Below are 24,110 nucleotides of genomic sequence, written 5' to 3'. Positions count from 1 at the left end.
TGGTCCCACATTAAAGCAGCCAGGAAATACCTGGGACGGACACATTCAGGTCTCATCAAGTGAACGTAAGTACAGTTGCCTGATGGGAATACAGAGAGCCCAGGTACGTGGTACACACTTTGGGTGACCCCACTATGTTCCATGAAGCTCCCCGGTCCCCACAGGTCCAAACACAAATTAGCACCTGAAGATAGAGAAGCTTAATCCCAGAAACCTAGCTAGGGAAAAGCAATCTTGCTGGGTGAAGCTGGCCAGTCAGCTAAGCCTTCTGGGTCCTCAGGGCTGAATTGTTCAGGGGTTTCACCCTTCTGAGCTTCAGAAGGTCCTGACATCAAGGAGACTGCTAGCAGCTGCTTCTGTGTCATGGTGAGGGACAGACTAGAAGTCCACTGAACAACTTACTTCTCTTGCTTTCCAAAGATAAAAGCAATAGTCTAAAAAAAGCTTTCAGATTAGCAATGGTCAGCTCAGGACTGAGGTGGATGCCAGGACTTCATGCCCTCAGGTCTAGCCTGTTTATTCTCTGTGTGTCTGGGTGTTTCATCCTCTTCACTCGCTTTTGCCTAGAATAACCATTCTTAGCATCAGCCAGGTCAGGAGGTGGGATGAGGGACACCAGGTGGGCGTTGGTGTGAGTGTACATAAGTTTTGTGTGGGTTTCAGTGTCCCCAGCATGTGGGCAACAGCACAAAAGTTCCAGAGTTGATGTGAACTCAGAACCAAGACATGAAAAGCAATCAGGGTGAGTACCCTAGTTTAGATTTTGTTTTAGAACAGGGTCTGTAGCCCAGGCTGGCCTTAAACTTTAAGGCTCCTCCCATCTTAACCTCCTATCATAATTTTAAACATCTTAAAATTGATTTTTATTTGCATGCAGTGTATATGTTTGACATATGAATAAGGTAGAGGACAATTTGGAGAGACTGGTCCTCTCCTTCCATCATGAGGGACCTGGAGCTTATAATTCAGGTCAGCAGGTTTGAGGGCAGTGCCTTTATCTGTTAATCCATCTTGCCATCCTGGATTTCATGATTTGAGCACTGAATCCACCTTCTGTGAACTGCATAACCATTAAAAACTGTAAAGATTTTATTGATTTTTATTTTACGTGTATATTCGTGTTTTGCCTGCATGTCTATACTATGATTATGTATATATACTGCATAGTATATATGATATATACTATGTATATGTAGTATCTATGAAGGCCAGAGAGGGCATCAGATCCTCTGGAACTGGAGTCACAGATGGCTGTCAGCCACCAAATGGGTCCTGAGAACCAAACTCAGGTTCTCTGCAAGAGCAGCTAGTGCTCTTAATCACTGAGCCATGTCTCCAGCCCATCCTGGGTAATCTTGAGCGAGTGTGTTAACATCTCTAGAAGTCCTTTCCTACTTTGTGAATGGTGTGACCTTAGAGTTGTGGAAAGGACCAAGAAAGTTAAAGTGTGTGTCTCTCAGTGTGTGTCCAGAAAACGGCAGGACGGCTCTCAGGGCAGTGGGTGAAGGAGCCATAGAAAGGACCCACCATGTAACTTACAGAAGCTCTGATTCCCTTATTAATGGGTCTTTGGGATGGAAGCTTCTCTAGAAGGAAGGCAGCCATATGTGGCTGATGCTGGCTGAGAGACTCATAAATCACAGAAAGAAATGCTGGCATGTGGTAGCTGCCTCAACGGTAACCCTCAGCTTGACCTCAAACCCACCCCCGCTCCAGAGGGATTCACCACTGCCTAAGCCTTGTGGCAGGCACCCTGCTTAGCCTATGTAAGGCCAAATCACAAGGCTCTGGGCCTTCTGCCCCAGGCTGTAGCCCATAACTTCTAGTCAGGATATCAGAACACATCTGGGTCATCAAACCAGCTTACTCAAAAAATTAGCAGGCAAGCTGGATACCATGCATAGCTCCAGCCTGTAATGCCAGCACTTGGGAAGAGGCACTAGAAAGAACAGGAGTTCGAGGTCATCCTTGGCTACATGGCAAGTTGAGGTCAGCCTAGGCTATATGAGATCTTACCAAAACAAACAAAAAATCAAAATCAAAACATATAAGCATGCCTCAAGATCTTGCTGAGGCAGTCGGGCACGGTGGCAACATGCCTTTAATCTCAGCACTGGAGGCAGAGGCAGAGAGGCAGAGAGGCAGCAGAGAGAGGCAGAGAGTGGCACAGAGGTGCAGAGGCAGAGAGGCAGAGAGGCAGAGAGGCAGAGAGGCAGAGAGGCAGAGAGGCAGAGAGGCAGAGAGGCAGAGAGGCAGAGAGGCAGAGAGGCAGAGGCAAGTAGATAGATTTCTGTGAGTTCCAGGCAAGTCTGGTCTACATAGCAAGTTCCAGAACAGTCAGGGCTACATAGTGAGACCCTGTCTCAAACAAACAAAAACCAAAACCACAGCAAATATATTGAAGCCCTAACCCTCTAGTCTCCCACCAAATACAGAGGATAGAAACTTCAGATCACTTGAGCAGATGATACTGATAAAGGAATCTGTGTAGCTGGTCTAAGGCAGCAACCAGGACCACACACACCCCTTTACTAGAACCTCAAGGGACTCAGAGTAGCTGGTCCTCACAGGGTCTGGAACTCAAGCAGATCAGGAAGCAGGAGCTGATGCAGAGGTCATGGGGGATGTTATTTACTGGCTTGCTTGAGTTTCAGTCCTGACTTCCTTTGGTGATGAACAGCAATGTGGAAATGTAAACTGAATAAATCCTTTCCTTCCCAACTTGCTTCTTGGTCATGATGTTTGTGTAGGAATAGAAATCCTGACTAAGACAGAAGTTGATATCAGGGTCTGGGGTATTGCTGTGATAGGCCTGACCATGCTTTTGTTTGGAAGAATGTAGAATTTGGGACTCTGAATTTGAAAAGCAGTAGAATGCTTTAAGTGGGGCTTAATGGGCTATCCTAGTAGGAATATGGAAGACTGAGTATGATCTGAATTGTGGAGACCTGACTCAAGAGGTTTCAGGGGCGGGGGGAGGGGGGATTTCAGAATGTGGCCTAGAGACTGTTCTGTGGTATTTTGGTGAAGAATGTGGCTGCTTTTTGCCATTGTCTGAAGAGTCTACCTGAGTCTAAGGTAAAGAGATTTATATTAATTGCATTGACAAATGAAGTCTCACAAAAGCCCAGCAGAGACTGCCTTCTCTGGTTAAGTCTCATGAACAGTGTTTTGAACAAGCCTGGAAAGCTTAGAAAGAAAAAATATAAAATATATGGTTCAAGTATTAAAGGGGCATCAGGAAATGAAATGGAACTGAATCCTATGTTCTAGGAGATAACAGATTAAGTAAGGCATTTGGGGACAAGATCTTTTTTTTTTTTTTTTTTGGTTTTTCGAGACAGGGTTTCTCTGTGTAGCCCCGGCTGTCCTGGAACTCACTTTGTAGAGCAGGCTGGCCTCGAACTCAGAAATCCACCTGTCTCTGCCTCCCGAGTGCTGGGATTAAAGGCGTGCGCCACCACGCCCGGCTTGGGGACAAGATCTTACCCAGCTAAATTTAAATCCAGGCATGGTGATACATACCTTTAATCCCAAAAGACAAAGCCAGCCAGATCTCTTGAGTTCAAGGCCAGCCTAGGACAAAGCAGGTTCTAGGTGAAGAAAAGCTTAAATCCAAGCATGGTGATACATGACTTTAATCCAGCATGACAGAAGACAGAGCCATGCAGATCTCTGAGTTCAAAGTCAATCTACAGAACAAGTACCAGGAAAGCCAAGTTTAGGCAGAGAGGGAGTTGGAAAACAGAAAGCTGGTGATAATGTAATAGAACAAGGGGGCCATGTTCCAGCCCCAGCAAGCAGCAGAACTCTGCAGCTTTGGCCATGTGGCTCTGGCTTTAGAGTGAAAAACAGAAGGAACTACTGGGACAATTGATGCTGGTTAGCTGGAGCTAAGAAATTAGCCATGATTAAGAAGGGACCAGCAGCTCTTCCTGTCTGACCAGCACCGGGGTAGCTAGGGCGCAGGGTCGGCTGACACTCGCCAGCTACCCACAACACCCGCCACAGGATCTTAAGACTTCTGGTGAGTGGAACACAGCTTCTGCTCCAATCCAATTGCGTGCGGGACCTGACACTGCATTAGTTAGGGAAGCAGAAAACTGGCCTGAGTAGGGCCACAAGCCTCTTCCAGTCTGACCAGAACCGGGGTAGCTAGGGCACAGGGTCAGCTGACACCCGCCAGCTACCCACGACACCCACCACAGGATCTTAAGACTTCTGGTGAGTGGAACACAGCGTCTGCTCCAATCTTTAAACAGTGACAACGATAACAACTAACCCCAGAGATTACCAGATAGCGAAAGGTAAACGTAATAATCTTACTAACAGAAACCAAGACCACTCACCATCATCAGAACCCAGCACTCCCATTTCGCCCAGTCCAGGGCACCCCAACACACCGGAGAAGCTAGACCCGGATCTAAAAGCATATCTCATGATGATGGTAGAGGACATCAAGAAGGACTTTAATAACATGCTTAAAGAAATACAGGAGAACACTGCTAAACAGGTAGAAGACATTAAAGAGGAAGCACAAAAATCCCTTAAAGAATTGCAGGAGAACACTGCTAAACAGGTAGAAGACATTAAAGAGGAAGCACAAATATCCCTTAAAGAATTGCAGGAATACCAGACCAAACAGTTGATGGAATTGAATAAAACCATCCATGACCTAAAAAGGGAAGTAGAGACAATGAAGAAAACCCAAATTGAGGCAACGCTGGAGATAGAAACCCTAGGAAAGAAATCTGGCACCATAGATGCGAGCATCAGCAACAGAATACAAGAGATGGAAGAGAGAATCTCAGGTGCAGAAGACTCCATAGAGAACATCGGCACGACAATCAAAGAAAATACAAAATCCAAAAATATCCTAACTCAAAACATCCAGGAAATCCAGGACAAAATGAGAAGACCAAACCTACGGATAATAGGAGTAGATGAGAATGAAGATTTTCAACTCAAAGGACCAGCAAATATCTTCAACATAATTATAGAAGAAAACTTCCCAAACCTAAAGAAAGAGATGCCCATGAACATACAAGAAGCTTACAGAACTCCAAATAGACTGGACCAGAAAAGAAATTCCTTCCGACACATAATAATCAGAACAACAAATGCACTAAATAAAGATAGAATACTAAAAGCAGTAAGGGAAAAAGGTCAAGTAACATATAAAGGCAAGCCTATCAGAATTACACCGGATTTTTCACCAGAGACTATGAAAGCCAGAAGGGCCTGGACAGATGTTATACAGAAACTAAGAGAACACAATTTCCAGCCCAGGCTACTATACCCAGCCAAACTCTCAATTACCATAGATGGAGAAACCAAAGTATTCCACGACAAAACCAAATTCACACATTATCTTTCCACGAATCCAGCCCTTCAAAGGATAACAGAAAAAAACCAATACAAGGACGGAAACCACGTCCTAGAAAAAGCAAGAAGGTAATCCCTCAACAAACCTAAAAGAAGATAGCCACAAGAACAGAACACCAACTCTAACAACAAAAATAAAAGGAAGCAACAATTACTTCTCCCTAATATCTCTTAATATCAATGGACTCAACTCCCCAATAAAAAGACATAGACTAACAGACTGGCTACAGAAACAGGACCCAACATTTTGCTGCTTACAGGAAACTCATCTCAGAGAAAAAGATAGACACTACCTCAGAATGAAAGTCTGGAAAACAATTTTCCAAGCAAATGGTAGGAAGAAACAAGCTGGAGTAGCCATTATAATATCTGATAAGATTGACTTTCAACCCAAAGTCATCAAAAAAGACAAGGAAGGGCACTTCATTCTCATCAAAGGTAAAATCCTCCAAGAGGAACTATCAATTCTGAATATCTATGCTCCAAATACAAGGGCAGCCACATTCATTAAAGATACTTTAGTAAAGCTCAAAGCACACATTGCACCTCACACAATAATAGTGGGAGACTTCAACACACCACTTTCACCAATGGACAGATCATGGAAGCAGAAACTAAACAGGGACACAGTGAAACTAACAGAGGTTATGAAACAAATGGATCTGACAGATATCTACAGAACATTTTATCCTAAAACAAAAGGATATACCTTTTTCTCAGCACCTCACGGTACCTTCTCCAAAATTGACCACATAATTGGTCACAAAACAAGCCTCAACATATACAAAAATATTGAAATTGTCCCATGCATCCTATCAGATCACCATGGACTAAGACTGATCTTCAATAACAAAATAAATAATAGAAAGCCAACACACACGTGGAAACTAAACAACACTCTTCTCAATGATACCTTGGCCAAGGAAGGAATAAAGAAAGAAATTAAGGACTTTCTGGAGTTTAATGAAAATGAAGCCACAACATACCCAAACTTATGGGACACATTGAAAGCATTTCTAAGAGGAAAACTCATAGCTCTGAGTGCCTCCAAAAAGAAACTAGAGAGAGCACACATTAGCAGATTGACAACACACCTAAAAGCTCTAGAACGAAAGGAAGCAAATTCACCCAAGAGGAGTAGAAGGCAAGAAATAATCAAACTCAGGGGTGAAATCAACCAAGTGGAAACAAGAAGAACAATTCAAAGAATCAACCAATCAAGGAGCTGGTTCTTTGAGAAAAATCAACAAGATAGATAAACCCTTAGCCAGACTCACTAGAGGGCATAGGGAAAGTATTCTAATTAACAAAATCAGAAATGAAAAGGGAGACATAACAACAGACCCTGAAGAAATCCAAAACACCATCAGATCCTTCTACAAAAGGCTATACTCAACAAAACTGGAGAACCTGGATGAAATGGACAAGTTTCTAGACAGATACCAGGTACCAAAGTTAAATCAAGATCAGGTTAATGATCTAAACAGTCCCATATCCCCTAAAGAAATAGAAGCAGTCATTAATAGTCTCCCAACCAAAAAAAGCCCAGGACCAGATGGGTTTAGTGCAGAGTTCTATCAAACCTTCAAAGAAGATCTAATCCCAGTTCTTCACAAACTATTCCACAAAATAGAATCAGAAGGTACTCTATCCAACTCATTCTATGAAGCCACAATTACTCTGATACCTAAACCACATAAAGACCCAACAAAAATAGAGAACTTCAGACCAATTTCCCTTATGAATATTGATGCAAAAATCCTCAATAAAGTTCTCACTAACCGAATTCAAGAACACATCAAAACAATCATCCATCCTGACCAAGTAGGTTTCATCCCAGGGATGCAAGGATGGTTCAATATATGAAAATCCATCAATGTAATCCATTATATAAACAAACTCAAAGACAAAAACCACATGATCATCTCGTTAGATGCTGAAAAAGCATTTGACAAAATCCAACACCCATTCATGATAAAAGTCTTGGAAAGATCAGGAATTCAAGGCCCATACCTAACCATGATTAAAGCAATATACAGCAAACCAGTAGCCAACATCAAAGTAAATGGTGACAAGCTGGAAGAAATCCCACTAAAATCAGGGACTAGACAAGGCTGCCCACTCTCTCCTTACCTATTCAACATTGTACTTGAAGTCCTAGCCAGAGCAATTAGACAACAAAAGGAGATCAAGGGGATACAAATCAGAAAAGAAGAAGTCAAAATATCACTTTTTGCAGATGATATGATAGTATACATAAGTGACCCTAAAAATTCCACCAGAGAACTCCTAAGCCTGATAAATAGCTTCAGTGAAGTAGCTGGATATAAAATTAACTCAAGCAAGTCAATGGCCTTTCTGTACACAAAGGATAAACAGGCAGAGAAGGAAATTAGGGAAACAACACCCTTCTCAATAGTCACAAACAATATAAAATACCTTGGCGTGACTCTAACTAAGGAAGTGAAAGATCTGTATGACAAGAACTTCAAGTCCCTGAAGAAAGAAATTAAAGAAGATCTCAGAAGATGGAAAGATCTCCCATGCTCATGGATTGGCAGGATCAACATTGTAAAAATGGCTATCTTAACAAAAGCAATCTACAGATTCAATGCAATCCCCATCAAAATTCCAACTCAATTCTTCAACGAATTAGAAAGGGCAATCTGCAAATTCATCTGGAACAACAAAAAACCTAGGATAGCAAAAACTCTTCTCAAGGATAAAAGAACCTCTGGTGGAATCACCATGCCTGACCTAAAGCTGTACTACAGAGCAATTGTGATAAAAACTGCATGGTACTGGTATAACGACAGACAAGTAGACCAATGGAACAGAATTGAAGACCCTGAGATCAACCCACATACCTATGGTCACTTGATCTTTGACAAGGGAGCAAAAACCATCCAGTGGAAAAAAGACAGCATTTTCAACAAATAGTGCTGGCACAACTGGCGGTTATCATGCAGAAGAATGCGAATTGATCCATTCCTATCTCCTTGTACCAAGGTCAAATCTAAGTGGATTAAGGAACTCCACATAAAACCAGAGACACTGAAACTTATAGAGGAGAAAGTAGGGAAAAGCCTCGAAGATATGGGTACAGGGGAAAAATTCCTGAATAGAACAGCAAAGTCTTGTGCTGTAAGATCGAGAATCGATAAATGGGACCTCATAAAGTTGCAAAGCTTCTGCAAGGCAAAAGACACCGTCAATAAGACAAAAAGACCACCAACAGATTGGGAAAGGATCTTTACCTATCCTAAATCAGATAAGGGACTAATATCCAATATATATAAAGAACTCAAGAAGGTGGACTCCAGAAAATCAAATAACCCTGTTAAAAAATGGGGCTCAGAACTGAACAAAGAATTCTCACCTGAGGAATACCGAATGGCAGAGAAGCACCTGAAAAAATGTTCAACATCCTTAATCATCAGGGAAATGCAACTCAAAACAAGCCTGAGATTCCACCTCACACCAGTCAGAATGGCTAAGATCAAAAATTCAGGTGACAGCAGATGCTGGCGAGGATGTGGAGAAAGAGGAACACTCCTTCATTGTTGGTGGGATTGCAAGCTGGTACAACCACTCTGGAAATCAGTTTGGCGGTTCCTCAGAAAATTGGACATAATACTACCAGAAGATCCAGCAATACCTCTCCTGGGCATATATCCAGAAGATGTTCCAACCGGTAAGAAGGACACATGCTCCACTATGTTCATAGCAGCCTTATTTATAATAGCGAGAAGCTGGAAAGAACCCAGATGCCCCTCAACAGAGGAATGGATACAGAAAATGTGGTACATTTACACAATGGAGTACTACTCAGCTATTAAAAGGAATGATTTTATGAAATTCCTAGGCAAATGGATGGATCTGGAGGGCATCATCCTGAGTGAGGTAACATATTCACAAAGGAACTCACACAATATGTACTCACTGATAAGTGGATATTAGCCCAAAAACTTAGGATACCCAAGATATAAGATACAATTTGTTAAACGCATGAAACTCAAGAAGAACGAAGACCAAAGTGTGGACAGTGTGCCCCTTCTTGGAATTGGGAACAAAACACCCATGGAAAGAGTTACAGAGATAAAGTTTGGAGCTGTGAAGAAAGGATGGACCATCTAAAGACTGCCATATCCAGGGATCCATCCCATAATCAGCTTCCAAACGCTGACACCATTGCATATACTAGCAAGATTTTGCTGAAAGGACCCAGATATAGCTGTCTCTTGTGAGACAATGCTGGGGCCTAGCAAACACAGAAGTGGATGCTCACAGTCAGCTATTGGATGGATCACAGGGCCCCCAATGGAGGAGCTAGAGAAAGTACCCAAGGAGCTAAAGGGAACTGCAACCCCATAGGTGGAACATTATTATGAACTAACCAGTACCCCAGAGCTCTTGACTCTAGCTGCATTTGTATCAAAAGATGGCCTAGTCGGCCATCACTGGAAAGAGAGGCCCATTGGACTTGCCAACTTTATATGCCCCAGTACAGGGGAATGCCAGGGCCAAGGGGTGGGGGTGGGTGGGTGGGGGACGGGGGGGGGAGTGTATTGGGGACTTTTTGGATAGCATTGGAAATGTAATTGAGGAAAATACCTAATTAAAAAAAAAAAAAAAAAAAGAAGGGACCAGCATCATTGAGGTAAAATTTTCTGGGAAGTGTTTTCTGAGAGCACAAAGAAGCTGTATTCCAGAGATAGCCAAGGTTGTACCTTGTCCTGCAGCTGTACTTGGTAATGTGTAAGAGTCATGAACTACAGCTGAGAGGCCATGAAGGCCACTGGTGAAAGCGCAGCCTCAGTTGTAGTTGATGGCCCAGGACCGAAGGGGTCATACAAAGAATTTTAGTCTTGGTGGCACCATGAAGAGAGCCAATGAGAGGCTATTGGTGAACCCTAGTTGCAGCAGAAGACTTCAGTGTATTGGAGATGCCAGTACCATGGGATGATCACCAAGAATGCAGCAGCAGTGGGGTTGATCATCCTGAGCCTAGAGTGCTACAGAGGTCAGAGCTGGAGAAATGATGCCAGCCCTTTGGAAGAGCCCAGAAGATCATGTGTAGATCCCAGACATTGAAACAAGAAGCTGTAACATTGAAGTTGCCTTGGAGACCCCAAGATTTTTGAGATGCCAGAGTCATGAGATACCTGCTGAGAAAAGTTGCTAACAGGGAGTGGAACCAGCCCAGGAGAAAGAAGTTTGTTGCAGTCAACAAAGATGAAAAAGGAGTTGGAGATTTGAAGACTGCTTTGACATCAGACATGGAGATGCAGAGTTTGGAGTTTGCCCAGCTGGTTTCCTATCTTGATTCGGGAATTACAGTTAAGTGATTGGATGGATCTCAGAAGAGACCTTGATCTTTGAACTTTTGACATTGTTGATACTGTTCTATACTATGGTGATGTTGGAAGTTGGACTAAATGTACTTTTTAAATTATGCTATGGCTAGGTATGGCACCTATAGACTCATATGTTAGAACAGGCTTCTGGGGGCCAGAGAGTGGAATGTCATGGTTTGAATATGCTTGGCCCAGGAAGAGTCACTATTTGGAGGTGTGGCCTTGTTGGAATAGGTATTTCACTTTGGACATGGGCTTAAAGACCCTTATCCTAGCTTCCTGGAAGTCAGTATTCTGCTAGCAGCTTTCAGATGAAGATGTAGAACTCTCAGCTCTGCTGAAGATGTAGAACTCTCAGCTCTGCCTACACCATACCTACCTTGGACACTGCCATGCTCCCACCTTGATGATAATGGATTGAACCTCTGAACCTGTAAGCCAGCTCCAATTAAATGTTATAAGACTTGCATTGGAGCCGGGCATGGTGGCGCACGCCTTTAATCCCAGCACTCGGGAGGCAGAGGCAGGCGGATTTCTGAGTTCAAGGCCAGCCTGGTCTACAAAGTGAGTGCCAGGACAGCCAGGGCTATACAGAGAAACCCTGTCTCAAAAAACAAAAAAAACAAAAAAAAAAAAAAAAAAAAAAACTTGCATTGGTCATGGTGTCTGTTCACAGCAGTAAAACCCTAACTAAGACAGTATTTTTTGAACTATTTATTTATTTATTTATTTATTTATTTATTTATTTATTTTATGTATATGGGCATACTGTAGCTGTACAGATGGTTGTGAGCATTCATGTGGTTGTTGGGAATTGAATTTTTAGGACCTCTGCTCCCTCCAGTCAACCCTGCTCGCTCCGGTCAGCCGGGCATCATCTAAGATGGCACCTGGAATGGTCAGGAAACATCGTTTTTAGAAGGATTGAGCATCTTATTGTCTCACACTACTTAACAAAGGGGCTTGGAATAGAGCAGGTGTGTGTGTGTGTGTGTGTGTGTGTGTGTGTGTGTTTTTTTTTTTTTACTGGCTTCTCCACCAGCAGCCACTGGTCAGGAAAATCCATGCCCTCCCAGCTGACCAGGCCTTAACTGAGTTGTTGGCAGGGAGATCTCTTACCATGAGAGAAGCTGCCTGGGCCCCTTCTTCCTGAAAGAGTGGTGACTCAAACCAGCACAGGGGACAAACACCAGACAAGAGTTAGGTGTGGTCATAGGGACATAGTGAACTTTAGCCTTTCCAGGTTTCCTTTCCTGGTCCCTGGTGGGAGAGGACCACACCCCTGCCAGTGCTGTGGAAGAGTCCTGAGGCCTCCAGAAGGGCAGTGGAGCTGTCTGGATCATTTCTCACAAGTATAAATGGGGAGCAAAAGGAAGAGCCTTGATGAAAATCACAGCCAAGTGAGTGTGTGTGTATGTGTGGGGGGAGGGTGCTGGTCTGCAGGGAGCATTTGCATTCCATCAATGAACCAGCCAGCGAAACAGTAAGACAAAATGAAGAAAACTGAAGCCACATTCCAGGACCCAGGAACTGCTCTCTGTTGGACAAGCAAGAGGCTGACTCTAGCAAGCATGCTCCTGTGTCCCCAGCCCTTGAATGTCCTGCAGACTTATGTGAGGCGCATGTGTACAATGGAGGAGTGTGTTGCTAGCAACACTCTAGCCTGTCCATTGCAGTTTACATGCACACCAAGTCAGGACTTATTTTTATCTGGGTAGGTTCAACTTCTGATCAGAGAAGTGGTGGAGTTCTATTGGTTTCCATGGAAACTGTTAGGTAGAGCATCTGCTGCCCGATCAAGCAAGCCTAAGCTGGCAGGACTCTTCTAGAATGATTTTGCTGTTCTTACCCAGGAAGACCATCATGCCTGAATGCTTTCCTGTGTACAGAGCAAGGGGAAAGGCAGGTCTGAGGGGGCTAGAATGGCTCCCTGGGAAGAAAAAAAGAATTGTTTAAAGGCAAGCATGGTGGGATAGCCATATCTATTCTGAGGAACCCTTGAATTTCTGTTTCTAAGCAGCAACGGGGCCTGTGTGATTAAGCAAGGAACTTGGGCTCAGTCTGACATTCTGCTTCCTAAGGTCCAGCATGCCCTAGTAGCAAGGCCACCTCCTGGCTCCCTCCAGTCCCCCCAAGATCCAGGAGAGGATTCACTTTGAGCATGCGCGGTTTCATTCACTTGTACAGGATAGAGACCTGATTCCCAGGCAGTAGAAGCTAGTTGAATGCTTGCAAAGTCTGAAATAAAGGCACCAGCCTATGTAGACATGTAAGAAGTGATTTTATTCCAGGTGTGTTTCATAAAGACAATGTCCTCCAGGACAGCTTAGTGGCACATGCTTTGGTCAAGAAGAAAAGCAAACACAGAGTTGGACTGAGTCCCCGCACGGGACAGCTGCCAAGTGCTGAGCCAAGTCTGACCACAGGAAATGGGTTGAGGCCCCCATCAAGGCTCTCTGAGTAGCTATCCTTACATTCACAGAGAGAAGCCCAGGTTCCTTGCCCCAAAGTCCACGTTGGGACAGGGCCCAAGCCTCTAGAGAAAAGCCTCCACCTTAGCCCCAATGCTGTTCTGGACTTTGGCAGGACTCTTCCTAGAGGGTCACAGGATCCAAGGCCAGGTCTGTAAATAGCAGTGTGTATATATATAAGACATCGTAACAAGGTGAGCGAAGCTTAGTCACCGAGGTGAGGGGCCCCTGGGCTGAACCTAGGGGTGCAGACGTATTTGGCACAGAACAGCTGAGAGGATGCTGGTGAGAGCCAGAGGTGCAGGGAAACTGCTGGAGAACCTTCCAGAGTGGGCACTACAAACCCAGGACTTGGTTTCTAACATCTGGTGATGTACAGGCTGAGCCCAGCAGAGAGGGAGATTCGGGACAGAGCTCCAGATAGCTAGCTGGTAGTGCTAATCCAGCGCAAAGGATCAGAGGCTTTGAAAGCCACGAAGCAGGGAAAATCCAGGCTCGACCCCCACCTATGTAATTGCACATGTACATACACATGCAATATACTAGAGATTTCTCGACCTTCTCAAGTGTGTTGATTCCCTGTGAATATCTGGCTGCCTGGTTTATGAAAGACTGGGTGCTCCTGGGATAGGACTGGCCTTCTTAGGCAGACTTGCTTTGAAATAGAGACCCCAAGAATTTGGGGCTCTTTTACCCAAGAGCCATTGTGTAAGCCAATGGTGAGGAAAAGGACAGGATTCCAGGATGATACCAACCTATAGTCTCCGTGTTCTCAGTATCGGGAGAGAAGAGAGCAGGTTATTCTGTACACAGACAGGAGCCACTAGCCAGCTTCGAAACCCACTACAACCACTGGCCTTTGGTGAAAGGATTTAGCGCGGTGTTTTGATCTGGGTGACTCGGTCTCTACTGACTAGGAATGGTTATACTCCAGGAAGGGGGTCCAATTCTGACTAGCCACCTTGCCCCACAATGCAATGTTTACAGAGGCAAAGACCCTGAAAAAGTAGGAGTCCAAAACAGTTAGCAAAGATGAGGGTATTTCAGGGTATATGACCAGTTAGTGGGGACACGCTCAAGTGTGAGGTCTTGGCGTGACATATGGCTAAGCGGAAGTGGAAATTATTCTACTTAATAAATTATACCCCAGATCCCTCTCCAGTTTCTTGCTAAGAGTATGGTCACCTAGGGGCTACAGACATATGTTGGGCTTGGGGCCTGGGGCTGGCAAAGCAGGAACAGGGTGATGATGTCCTGGAAAGAGACCTTGGTTTTCTGGCACTTCACAGTTGGCTGCTTCTCTATCCATGTTCTTCTGTGAATCTCCATCCTCTGCTCCCAGGCTGCATCCCTCCCTCGCTCACCCACTGGCCCGAGCCTCTCAACCCTTCCTCTTCTCTAGCTGCTTTCAGCCTCTGCACACACGATGCCACCTGTCCTCTTGTGTTGGCTAGCCCCGTGACCCAACTGGCCCCTTCGGTAGGTTTTGGTCCTCGTCCCCCTTAGGCAACAAGGGAAGGCCCACACATCACTGTCTGGAGCCCAAAAAGGGCCAAGGGAGAAGACAAAGGGCGAGGAGCAGCTGCCAAGTCTCTACCCAGGACAGCTGCATACTATCCATCTCCTCTCCCAGGGCAAGACTTGGGTGGCACAGAGGGCATGAAGCATGCCCCTGCACCCTGTCTGAACTAGCTTTGGAGAAATGCGTGGTAGGGGTGTGTACTGATGATCCGGTCGAAATGTGAGGAGATGGGAAACAGCCCGCTTGACACTCCCCCACCCTAACCCCTTCCAGTCCCCAAGTCTCATGCAGAAGGTACAGGAGGCTGGGGGCTACCATCATGTGTGTGGTAGCAGCTGCCATTGCTGGGCCTGGGCATCTGTCTGACATTTGCTGGTCACCAGCTGGGCAGGCTTTGTCTCCAGGCAGAGGCCGCTGACTGAATGCTGGATGAAAGATCCTTTCCTTCTCCATTTCTGGGTGGAAGGGAGAGAGGAAAGGAAGAAGAACATGGTTTGAAAATAACAACATGTGAGCTGGGGGTGGAGCTCTGTGGTACAGTGCTTACCCGACATGCACAAGGCTACACTCCATGCCCAGTTCAGGACTGAGAAGTAGTTTGTACCTTCATTTCATGAGCATGCACACAAAACCACATACACCTACAACACACAGTGCTCGTTTATTTATTTGTGTGTGTGTGTGCGCGCGCGCGCGCACCCGCGCGTGTGCATTTCCTACACGTGTATGAGCATGTGCCTTCATAGAGGCCAGAGGTTGATGTCAGTGTCTTCCTGTATCACTTTCTCTTATTTTTTGATACAGGGCCTCACTAATCATGGAGCTCATCAATTCAGCAAGACTGGCTGGCTAGCAAGCTGCAGGGATCCTGCTATGTCCTGCTGCCCAGTGCTGAGATCCCAGGCTACACCTGGCCTCTTATGTGGGTGCTGGGGAATCCAAACTGAGGTCCTCGTGATCACACAGCAAACACTTTAACAGCGCTGCGGTCATCTCCCCAGCCCTCATCCCCCTTCATTGAAAACAGACTGTGTCCCTCTCTGGGTGCTCACTTCTGTGGTATGGGACAATGTTACTACATAGATCAAAGGAAACAACACTTCCAGGGGCTGTGTCCAACCTGGAAGTGTTATTTTAAAACCCACCTTCGCTGTCACATAAAACACATCTCCAGTTTTTCTATGGACACTAGGCTCAGATTCTATCAGATGGCTGGGCTGAGGTGCCCCCTGCTCTCTGCTCTCATCCATCAGCTCCTGGACTTGACTTTCCTCACCTAGCAGCGCCCCCACCAGTTCCCTGCAGGGACCGAGTTAGTGACCTGTGGCCTAGGGGAATCTTTGCTTTATAAGAACAAAGCTTACTTCTTCCTGTAGCCCTCCATGCCTGGTCTGACTTGCGATCATGAGTCCCAGTACCTACACCCTCAAGTGGAAGTGGCCACCACCTTTAGAGTCATGCAGTGGGCTGGGGGTGGGAAACTGGAGTCCCCCCTATGTCGGAGTCACAAAGAGGATCTTAGAATTTTCTTCTCCCAAGCTTGACAAGGTAAGGGGGAAGCTGTTTCCATAGAACATTTCAGAAAGGCCTGGATAGAGGATGGTGTGTTATACGGGATATGGAGAAGAGATGCAAGGCAGAGGCCTGAGTTTGCAGAAGACTGAATAGCAGCAGACATCAATGTTCTGTTTCTTGCCTATTTTCCTTCCCTGCAGCCATATCCCTTTTTACCTTCCTATGAGGCGACAGAGCTCATGACCATGAGACTGGAGCCTGCAGAGCTCCGAAGGAGATTGTCTGTGTTCTCACTGTGCAGCTAAGGGACAGAGAGGAGCTGCACTCAACTGTGGAGACGGTGTTATTTAAAATTTGGCTTAGTTTCCACAGGCACACCTGCATCTCCAGTTTCTATTTGGATACCGGACTGTTCTTACAGCCTCTCATGTTTGATTCCATTGGCTAAACCTCCAACAAAATGTCAAACCAGGCTCTCCCTTCCCTTTTTGCATGATCTGTGCATTCCTTGGCATGGGAAGCAATGAGCAAATGAATAACCCACTGGTAGACCTCTTACTTCCACCAGAACTTCTAGGCAGCCTTTCTCACCGGCTCTCCCAGCCACTCAACTCTGAGGCTGTGCAGGCATCACACATGTTCAGGCATCTCCTATGCCCGGTCTCAGCATCTGCATCCTCTGGTCAAGCAGCAGCCTATTATTATTATTATTTTCTGTTTTTCAAGACACGGTTTCTCTGTGTAACCCTGGCTGTCCTGGAACTCACTCTGTAGACCAGGCTGGCCTCGAACTCAAAAATCTGCCTGCCTCTGCCTCCCAAGTGCTGAGATTAAAGGCATGTGCCACCATGCCCGGTGCAGCAGCCCATTATTGTATGAGCAAGGAACCTGGGGAATGGCTGGACTAGAGCCTGCTGACTTCATCGCACCCTGTCTAACTCTCAGGAGCTTCATGGACATGTGAAGCTCAACTGGCCTGGGTTGGAATCAAGGCCAATTAGAGACCAGAAAGGAAAGCCAAGAATCCAGAATGGACTGACAGTGGGGGAACTATTCATCTGTCCTCCATGGTGGTGAGAGATGTGGCATCCAGAGTGCCGGGGGCCAGGGGGATGACTAGCCAGGCTTGGAGGAACATAACGCATGCAGCCTGTGGACACATGGATCCTGGGGAATCAGGTTGTCAGAATTGGCAGCAAGGGTCTCTTTGGTCCACAGGGTGCTTTTATAGAGAAGTATTTGAATGAGCTGCCTCATAGAGGTGTTTGTGGGATCAAGGCTTTCCTCTCAGGAAGGGTTTGAGGCTCCAGCCAAAGGGCAGACTGCATCCACCTGGCTGCAGAACAGGGCAAAGGTCAAGCTATATCTCTTAGGCTGAAAGCTAGCAGAAGTGGCCAGGAAGCCCAGTAAGCGGCTATAATGTGCTTCCCTGTCACCCTGGCCCCCATTCTCATACACAAAGGCTGGAAAGAGAGAACCTGGCTATTTTTCCAGAACAGAATAACAAACTGCCACTCATCCCTAAAGAAAGAATTGACCCAAACAAACAGCAGAGGCGTGGGTGGAAGCCCTGTAGGCCCAGGCTGAGAGCCAGGCCCCTCCTCACCCTTTGCTGGACTGTAAGCAGGCTATGTCACCAGCAGGGTGGAGAAGCGGCTGCAGCAGCCTGGGCCTTGGATCCCATGCTCTGGGGAACAAGGAGCCCTTTTAACCAGGAAGAGTGCAGCAGCAAAGAGAAGGGCTAACTCTGGCAATCTAGTACTTAGTGCTCTGTCACTGGCTGCTGTGCGCTGGGGGCAAGTGACAACATTTCTCGGAGCATTAGCCTTTCCTTCCACAAGTAACCCTGAACTGTTTCCTAGGACCCATCTGAGGCTAGTCATGTGAGCTTGCAAATCACTGTCCCTGGACCTCAGATTCCCAGTGAGCCAGCAGCCAAGAAATTCTTACTAAGTTCTGGCTTAAGTCTGTGGGCTCAGGAGTCACACTGAGCCCAGGTTTAAATTCTAGCTCCTTCTGCTCTTTCTAGCTGTGGGAGCTGAAAGCCTATGTGAAGGAAGCCTTGGTTCACTCACTGGACAATAGGGCTCGTTGAGAACTACCTTACCAGGCGGCTGGAGGAGGAGGCAGCTAAAGGATGATTGTGGATGTGAGCTGGCTAGCACAGTCTGGGCATCCATGCTAGTTCTTATTTGAGCTTTGTAGTTGTCATCAAAGGTTGGACGAGCAGCGTTAGCAAGACAAATGGTTCCTGCCCCCAGACTGGCAGGACTAATGTTAAACAAACACTTAGCTGCAGCGTCTGCTCTGCTGGGCCTAGATGATGCCAGAGGCTCCTCTGGTTCTCAATCGAAAGGCTGATCTTCAAGCACATGCCTCAAGCTGGGACTCCCCTGTCAGGGCATAACTGCTCAGTGTCCCTTGGGGCTGTTGTTCATCTGTGCCTGGTCATGGAGGCTTACCTGCTTGCCTTCTTTAGGGTTACACGTTTGCAGTATGACTGGGGATCCAGGGGAAGACATTAAGGTGGAGGTGGCAGCCAGGCATTTCCCCTGCTGCTGGATAAGGTGATCGCTAAATAACCATGCCTGCAAGACAAGGAAAGGACAGCTCTGGGTGGACAGATATGGGTAGACAGGTGATTAGGCAAAGAGATTCAGGACTTTTTTTCAAACTTTTTACAAATAACTGTAGAAGCTAAAGGAGAGTATTCACTGTACAGCTTCCATTTTGCTTTATGTTAGAAAATGTTCTCAGCCAAATATTAAAATAAAGAAACTCAGCTGGTGCTAACTAGAGGGGAGTTAAGGAGGCCCCAAGGGATGCTGGAGAGAGGGAAGAAGGAGGAATACAGGACCTAGCTGGGTCCATGATGGGGTTTCCCCAATCTGCTCTAGAGCTGATTCGGGTGTGGCACTCATGCATTAGCTATGTACACAGAGTCTTAGAGACCTGCAGACCATCACACACATCCAAACTGTATTCCAGCACAGAACTGGGCAGCATTTCTTCATTTAGAAGAGGGAGTGAGGGACCCAGCGCTGGAAAGGAATAGGCATTCGGCAGGAGCAAAATGTGGGGAGCCCTGGGAAGGAGATTTATGGATGGTGTAGAAAGCGAGGAGGAAAATGAGCAGAGAGAAGCCCTAACCCCATTCGTGGCCAACGCTCTCAGATTCCATCCTGCTCTTAGCCCTAAACAACTTACCTGGGCTGGTGGCGGGCTCTTGGCAGACCCTCTGCATATCCCCATTCCAAGCAGGAGGTCACCAGCTGTGTTCTGGCCTTGGGATTCTAAGCAGTTAACTCCTTGCTTAATGACACCAGGGAGCACTTCCTTCACAGGGACACTGAGGAGAAAGGTGACATCAGGCTGCTTCTCTCTCTCCTCTTGCTTACCCACCCCTTCCTCCAGAGGGCAGCCACAGTCACTGAGGCCTCCAGGACTGGCAGTCTGGGGAGATGGGGGTGGGGTATGGGGAGAAGGGTTGTAAGAGGCAGAAACAGCCTCAGTCCTAGAAGGTTCTTATGGGAGACCTGAGACACAAGGGACCCTGAAGAGATATTCAGGCTTAACTCATGGACTCTTCAGCCTGGAAGTGGACACCTGGGAGTTTAAAGGTGGCTTCACCACCCGATTTCAAAATACCAGTGAAGGGATGATTTTGGAGCAGCTAACTGAAAATGTATAACCATGCAAATATGTTCAGTCTCGCTGTGATGAAAGAACGTGTGTTAGAGAGCAATTATTTGTTTCTATTATATCTGTATGTGTGAGAGAGAGTATATGTGTGTTTTAAACAATGCCCGGTGTTGGCAATACCTGTGAGACTTACTGTACCAGTGAGAGCGTGAACTAGCTCAGCTTTGGGAGAGAACATTGTGGAATTAAGCACCAGAGCCCTTAAAGTATGCATGTCTTTGACGGAAGAATGCCCGTTTAAGGAACTTAATGAAAAATAATATTGCTGGTTGTGTTAAAAGATATTCATACCAGTAAGCATTGGGAATATCTGCTTACTCAGCAGCTGGCATGGGTTAGATACATGTGCAGGAAAGAAACCCTGTACCCATTACAAATGACTGTGAGAGAAAGCCAGCCAGCACTCAGCCGGCTGCTGAGGGAGACTTCAAGATATCACATTATTAAAATATTTCATGTGCCAGTAAAAGGCTTAAGCACATGCACACAGGTGCACACACACAGTGATAACCTCTGGGTAGTGAACCTAGGCAGGCTACCATCTGCAACTGACACAGGCTTGTATGCCTGGTTTGGGGAGGCCTGTGAATTATGCATCCATCACACACTATGTGGAAACCAGGAGTACTCAGTATATGACCCTGGGCCTGATGCTTCTTGCTCCCTAATGCCTCTGTTAGAGAGAGCCTGGGCCGTGGGAGGAGCCATGTCTGCCATTACTTGATGTGGACAGCCTTGCAGGATCTCAGACAAAGCAGGTCTTCCCCAGTCTGTTCGAGAAACCATGGGACTCCAGTACGGATTTGCTCTCATGGAGCTGCAGAGAGCTCCCTTTACTCCCTCTGTCACACACCCTGGTGGTGGCACCCACCACTTAGACTTCCCTTCAGAACCAGACATCGCACAGGTCCAGAGCAGGGGTGGCTGCTGTTATCAGACACATCCCATCTGATCCGCACAGAGGAGTGACTGCTGCTTTTAAAAATGAGGGGTCTGGCAAGATGGCTCAGTAGGTAAAGGTACTTGCTGCTAAGCCTGACAACTTGAGTTCAATCCCAGGGACCCATGTGGTAGAAGGGGAGAACTGAGTTCTATGACTTGTCTACACAAGCATCCAAGTCCCCACCAATTAATTAAAAATCTTTTTTAAAGGTCTAAGATGGTTCTATTGATGAACATGCAACAGAGACCTGAGTTCAGATGCTAGCATGCATGTAGAACCAGGTATGGCCACTTGTAGGTGCAGTGCAGAGTGGGCAGAGACAGGCAGCTTCTCACTCTGCTAGCCAGCCAATCTAGTCAATTGGTGAACCCCAAGTTCAGTTAAGAGACCCTGTCTCAAGAGAGATGGTGGGTCATAACAGCAGAAAACATCCAGCTCTGGCCTTTTGCTTCCCACATGCGTGCACACACACACACACACACACACACACACACACGCACGCACGCACGCACGCACGCACGCACGCGCACACTCTAAGGTCATGGGGCAAAACCTGAGTCCAGCATCTCTGAGATCAGGCCCTCTGAGCCAGGGATCCAGGAACACTCACCATCTGTCCTGAGGGGCAGTTGCACTCCTTACTGTTCACCCCATTTCTTGTTTTGCTTTCTCTGCCTCTGTGACCCCCTGGAAGGAGCTGAGTTTGCAACTCCTATGAGGAAAAGCTTCAAGGTCCCTGAGTGCTGGTTTCCCTCTCTGCATGAACACAAGCTGCCTTCTGGGACCTCTGAGAATTGTGCTCCAGGGAAATGCTTTGAGTGGCACGGGGTTATTCTGATTTCACCCTATGTTCTTCTTGCCAGCTCATCAGCTGCCAGAGGTGAGAGGGCACTGGCCCTGTCGGGGCTCTGCCCAGTGGTGCTTGTGGAAGGAATTCATCTTGGGCAGTAATGCCAAGAGCATAGGCACCTCTGCTCTGTGTCCCTGGGACAGCAGTTCTAGATGCCCAGATGGCAATCCCCTTCGTGTTCCTCAGATGCCTGGCAGAGCCAACCAAGCTGTTTATGTGTGCTCCTCTGTGTCTGCCCCTGCTTCCCCCAGTGACTCTCCTCTAAGCAGGGCAACCATTAGACCTCACAATGCCTTCATAGAAATAGCACCCACTATTGCCTTACCACGCCCACTAGAAGGTTGTTACAACATACTATTTTGATTAGAATGACTCCTGCCATCTGCTTGAAGTTATTGTAATGAGTCTACAATGGCCACTATGTGACTAGCACCCTATAATGGTGCGATGCAGTCTGCATTGCTGGTTGGGACAGTCCTAATAAAAGTGATGAATTAGCAGGCCAGCTGAAGCTAGGCCTAGACTCAGAGCAGCGCTGTGGCAGGATTGCAGGCCAGCTCAGCAAAGTGGACGCTCTTTTAGCCTTCTCAGACTTTGTGGTGACCACCTGAGTCATGTGATCTACAAGGATCCTCTATGTGGAGAGCCACTGAGGTGACTCTGGCCTATCTCTGGCCCCTCCCACTTTGCCCTGGAGCTGAGCCAGCTAGATAGGAAGAAGCCACAGAACCTACAGCAGGAGCCACATTCTTCTGACTTAACAAAGCACACTTAACATGCTGCCCTATCTTGGGATGGATTCAGGTTTGGGTTAGAGCCCTTCTTTTCCTGGGGTGGAGGTCTGGGGTATGGAAAGGGGTGTGGGTGTAGTTCTATCTCCCCAGAATCCCTAGCCACCAGCTCCTCAGCTCCACTAGCTGGCCCAGTGTCCAAAGTACCATTCCACTGTAAGAACCTCAACAGCAGCTAAGACATGGCTACTCTCAATTCCCTGGTGTCTCAGATGTGCACACGAACAAGTGTGGGCTCCTCATCCTTTGGGACGTGGCATACTTACTGCATTCTCATGAATCAATGTGCTACACCTCTCAATTAGGGGCCATAGAGCCTGAAGCTACTTGGCTGCCAACTTGCTTCCAAGGAGGCTGGTGTTGCTTGGATTGTTCTTCAGGAATTTCTTAGAAATTCCCAGCAGTTGTTTCAGGCTTGCTGCTTTTCAGGCAGGCTGTATTTGGAACTTTGAGTTTTAGTATCTGGGTTCAGCATCTAGCTATTTTCCAGGACTTGGCTGCAACCTAACAATGGGAACTTTCCAGGCATTGCATATACCCTCAGAGGACAGAGGTTCCCCCTCCTTGCAGAACCTGTAGGCCGTGAGGGTAGAGTATCTCAGAAAGCCATGACAGCACCCTTGAGAGGAAGAAACAACAGGGGAAGGAACGTCTCCCCGGCTGCCTGTTCCATGGGACGGAGGCTAACTCCACATACTCCCAGGTCTTGCTCACTAGAGTTTATTCTCTCAAAAATGTTCGTTTTAAAAGGTGTTTACTCAGTGTCTATTTTGTAATAGCCACTATTCTAGGGACCAGAGGAGAGCCATGGACAAAACGGGCAATGGCTTCTTGACTTCTGCCTCGGGGAACTTCTAGGCAGGAGATGACATCAAATTAGCCAGCTAGTGTGTGGTGTGTGTGTGTGTGTGTGTGTGTGTGTGTGTGTGGTGTGTTTGTGGTGTGTTTGTGGTGTGTGTGTGGTGTGTGTGTGTGTGATGTGTGTGTGTGGTGTGTGTGTGTGGTATGTGTGTGTGTGTGATGCTGATGTGGGCTTCAGAGGAATGCCAGGGAAGAATGTAATTGTCAATTTAGTGTTTAGACAACGTGTCCCCGAGAAGGGGACAAATGAGTCAAAATCTAAAGAAGGTGGGGAAATGAGCCATGTGACCAAGACTCCAGAAAAGATTTAGAATCGGGAAGTAGGGACCTGGGTGGCCCACCCTGTCACAATCATGGTCCTGTCTTTCCTCTCTCTGTCCCCTTTCAGAGCACATGGCCCATACAGCCACAAGCCTCATTTGCATTTTGCTTCCTCTTCACTAGAGCAAACATTTTCCTGTGCATTTTTGGTCTCTGTGATTACATACTAATGGATGCATAGTATTTGTTTAAATGGATGCATAATATTTGTTTAAATGGATGCATCCACTGTGCCGGCCTAAGCCGTAACTCATCTCTTTTTCTGTAGCAGGGTCTGTGGTCAACAACTCTGTGCTCTGATGGCTTTATCTCCTCAGGATAAGTTTTCAGCGGAGAGCGAGAACAGGGTAAAAGGGGAGGAGAGCAGAGTGGCCTCAGCTGCATAATGCACT

At 46.6% G+C, this 24,110-nt stretch overlaps 1 protein-coding gene across 2 annotated transcripts in view; it reads right to left on the bottom strand.

Annotated features, from left to right (window-relative positions):
• Positions 1-13,018: 13,018 nt before the first annotated feature.
• The window catches only part of Galnt16 (polypeptide N-acetylgalactosaminyltransferase 16), an 86,471-nt gene continuing 75,379 nt past the window's right edge, over positions 13,019-24,110 (bottom strand). For both annotated transcript variants that reach the window (XM_029484935.2, XM_029484934.2), the window contains 3 exons: positions 19,458-19,599; positions 18,713-18,838; positions 13,019-15,190 (listed from right to left, as the gene is read on the bottom strand). In XM_029484935.2, the coding sequence (XP_029340795.1) occupies positions 15,053-15,190; positions 18,713-18,838; positions 19,458-19,599 (406 nt within the window). In that variant the 3' untranslated portion in view covers positions 13,019-15,052. The remainder of the gene's footprint in view (positions 15,191-18,712; positions 18,839-19,457; positions 19,600-24,110) is intronic.

This window comes from Mus caroli, unplaced genomic scaffold, assembly GCF_978045245.1.
Source record: "Mus caroli unplaced genomic scaffold, Mus_caroli_1 scaffold_14, whole genome shotgun sequence".
Classification (NCBI taxonomy): domain Eukaryota; kingdom Metazoa; phylum Chordata; class Mammalia; order Rodentia; family Muridae; genus Mus; species Mus caroli.
This window is presented reverse-complemented; position numbering and strand designations above follow the sequence as displayed.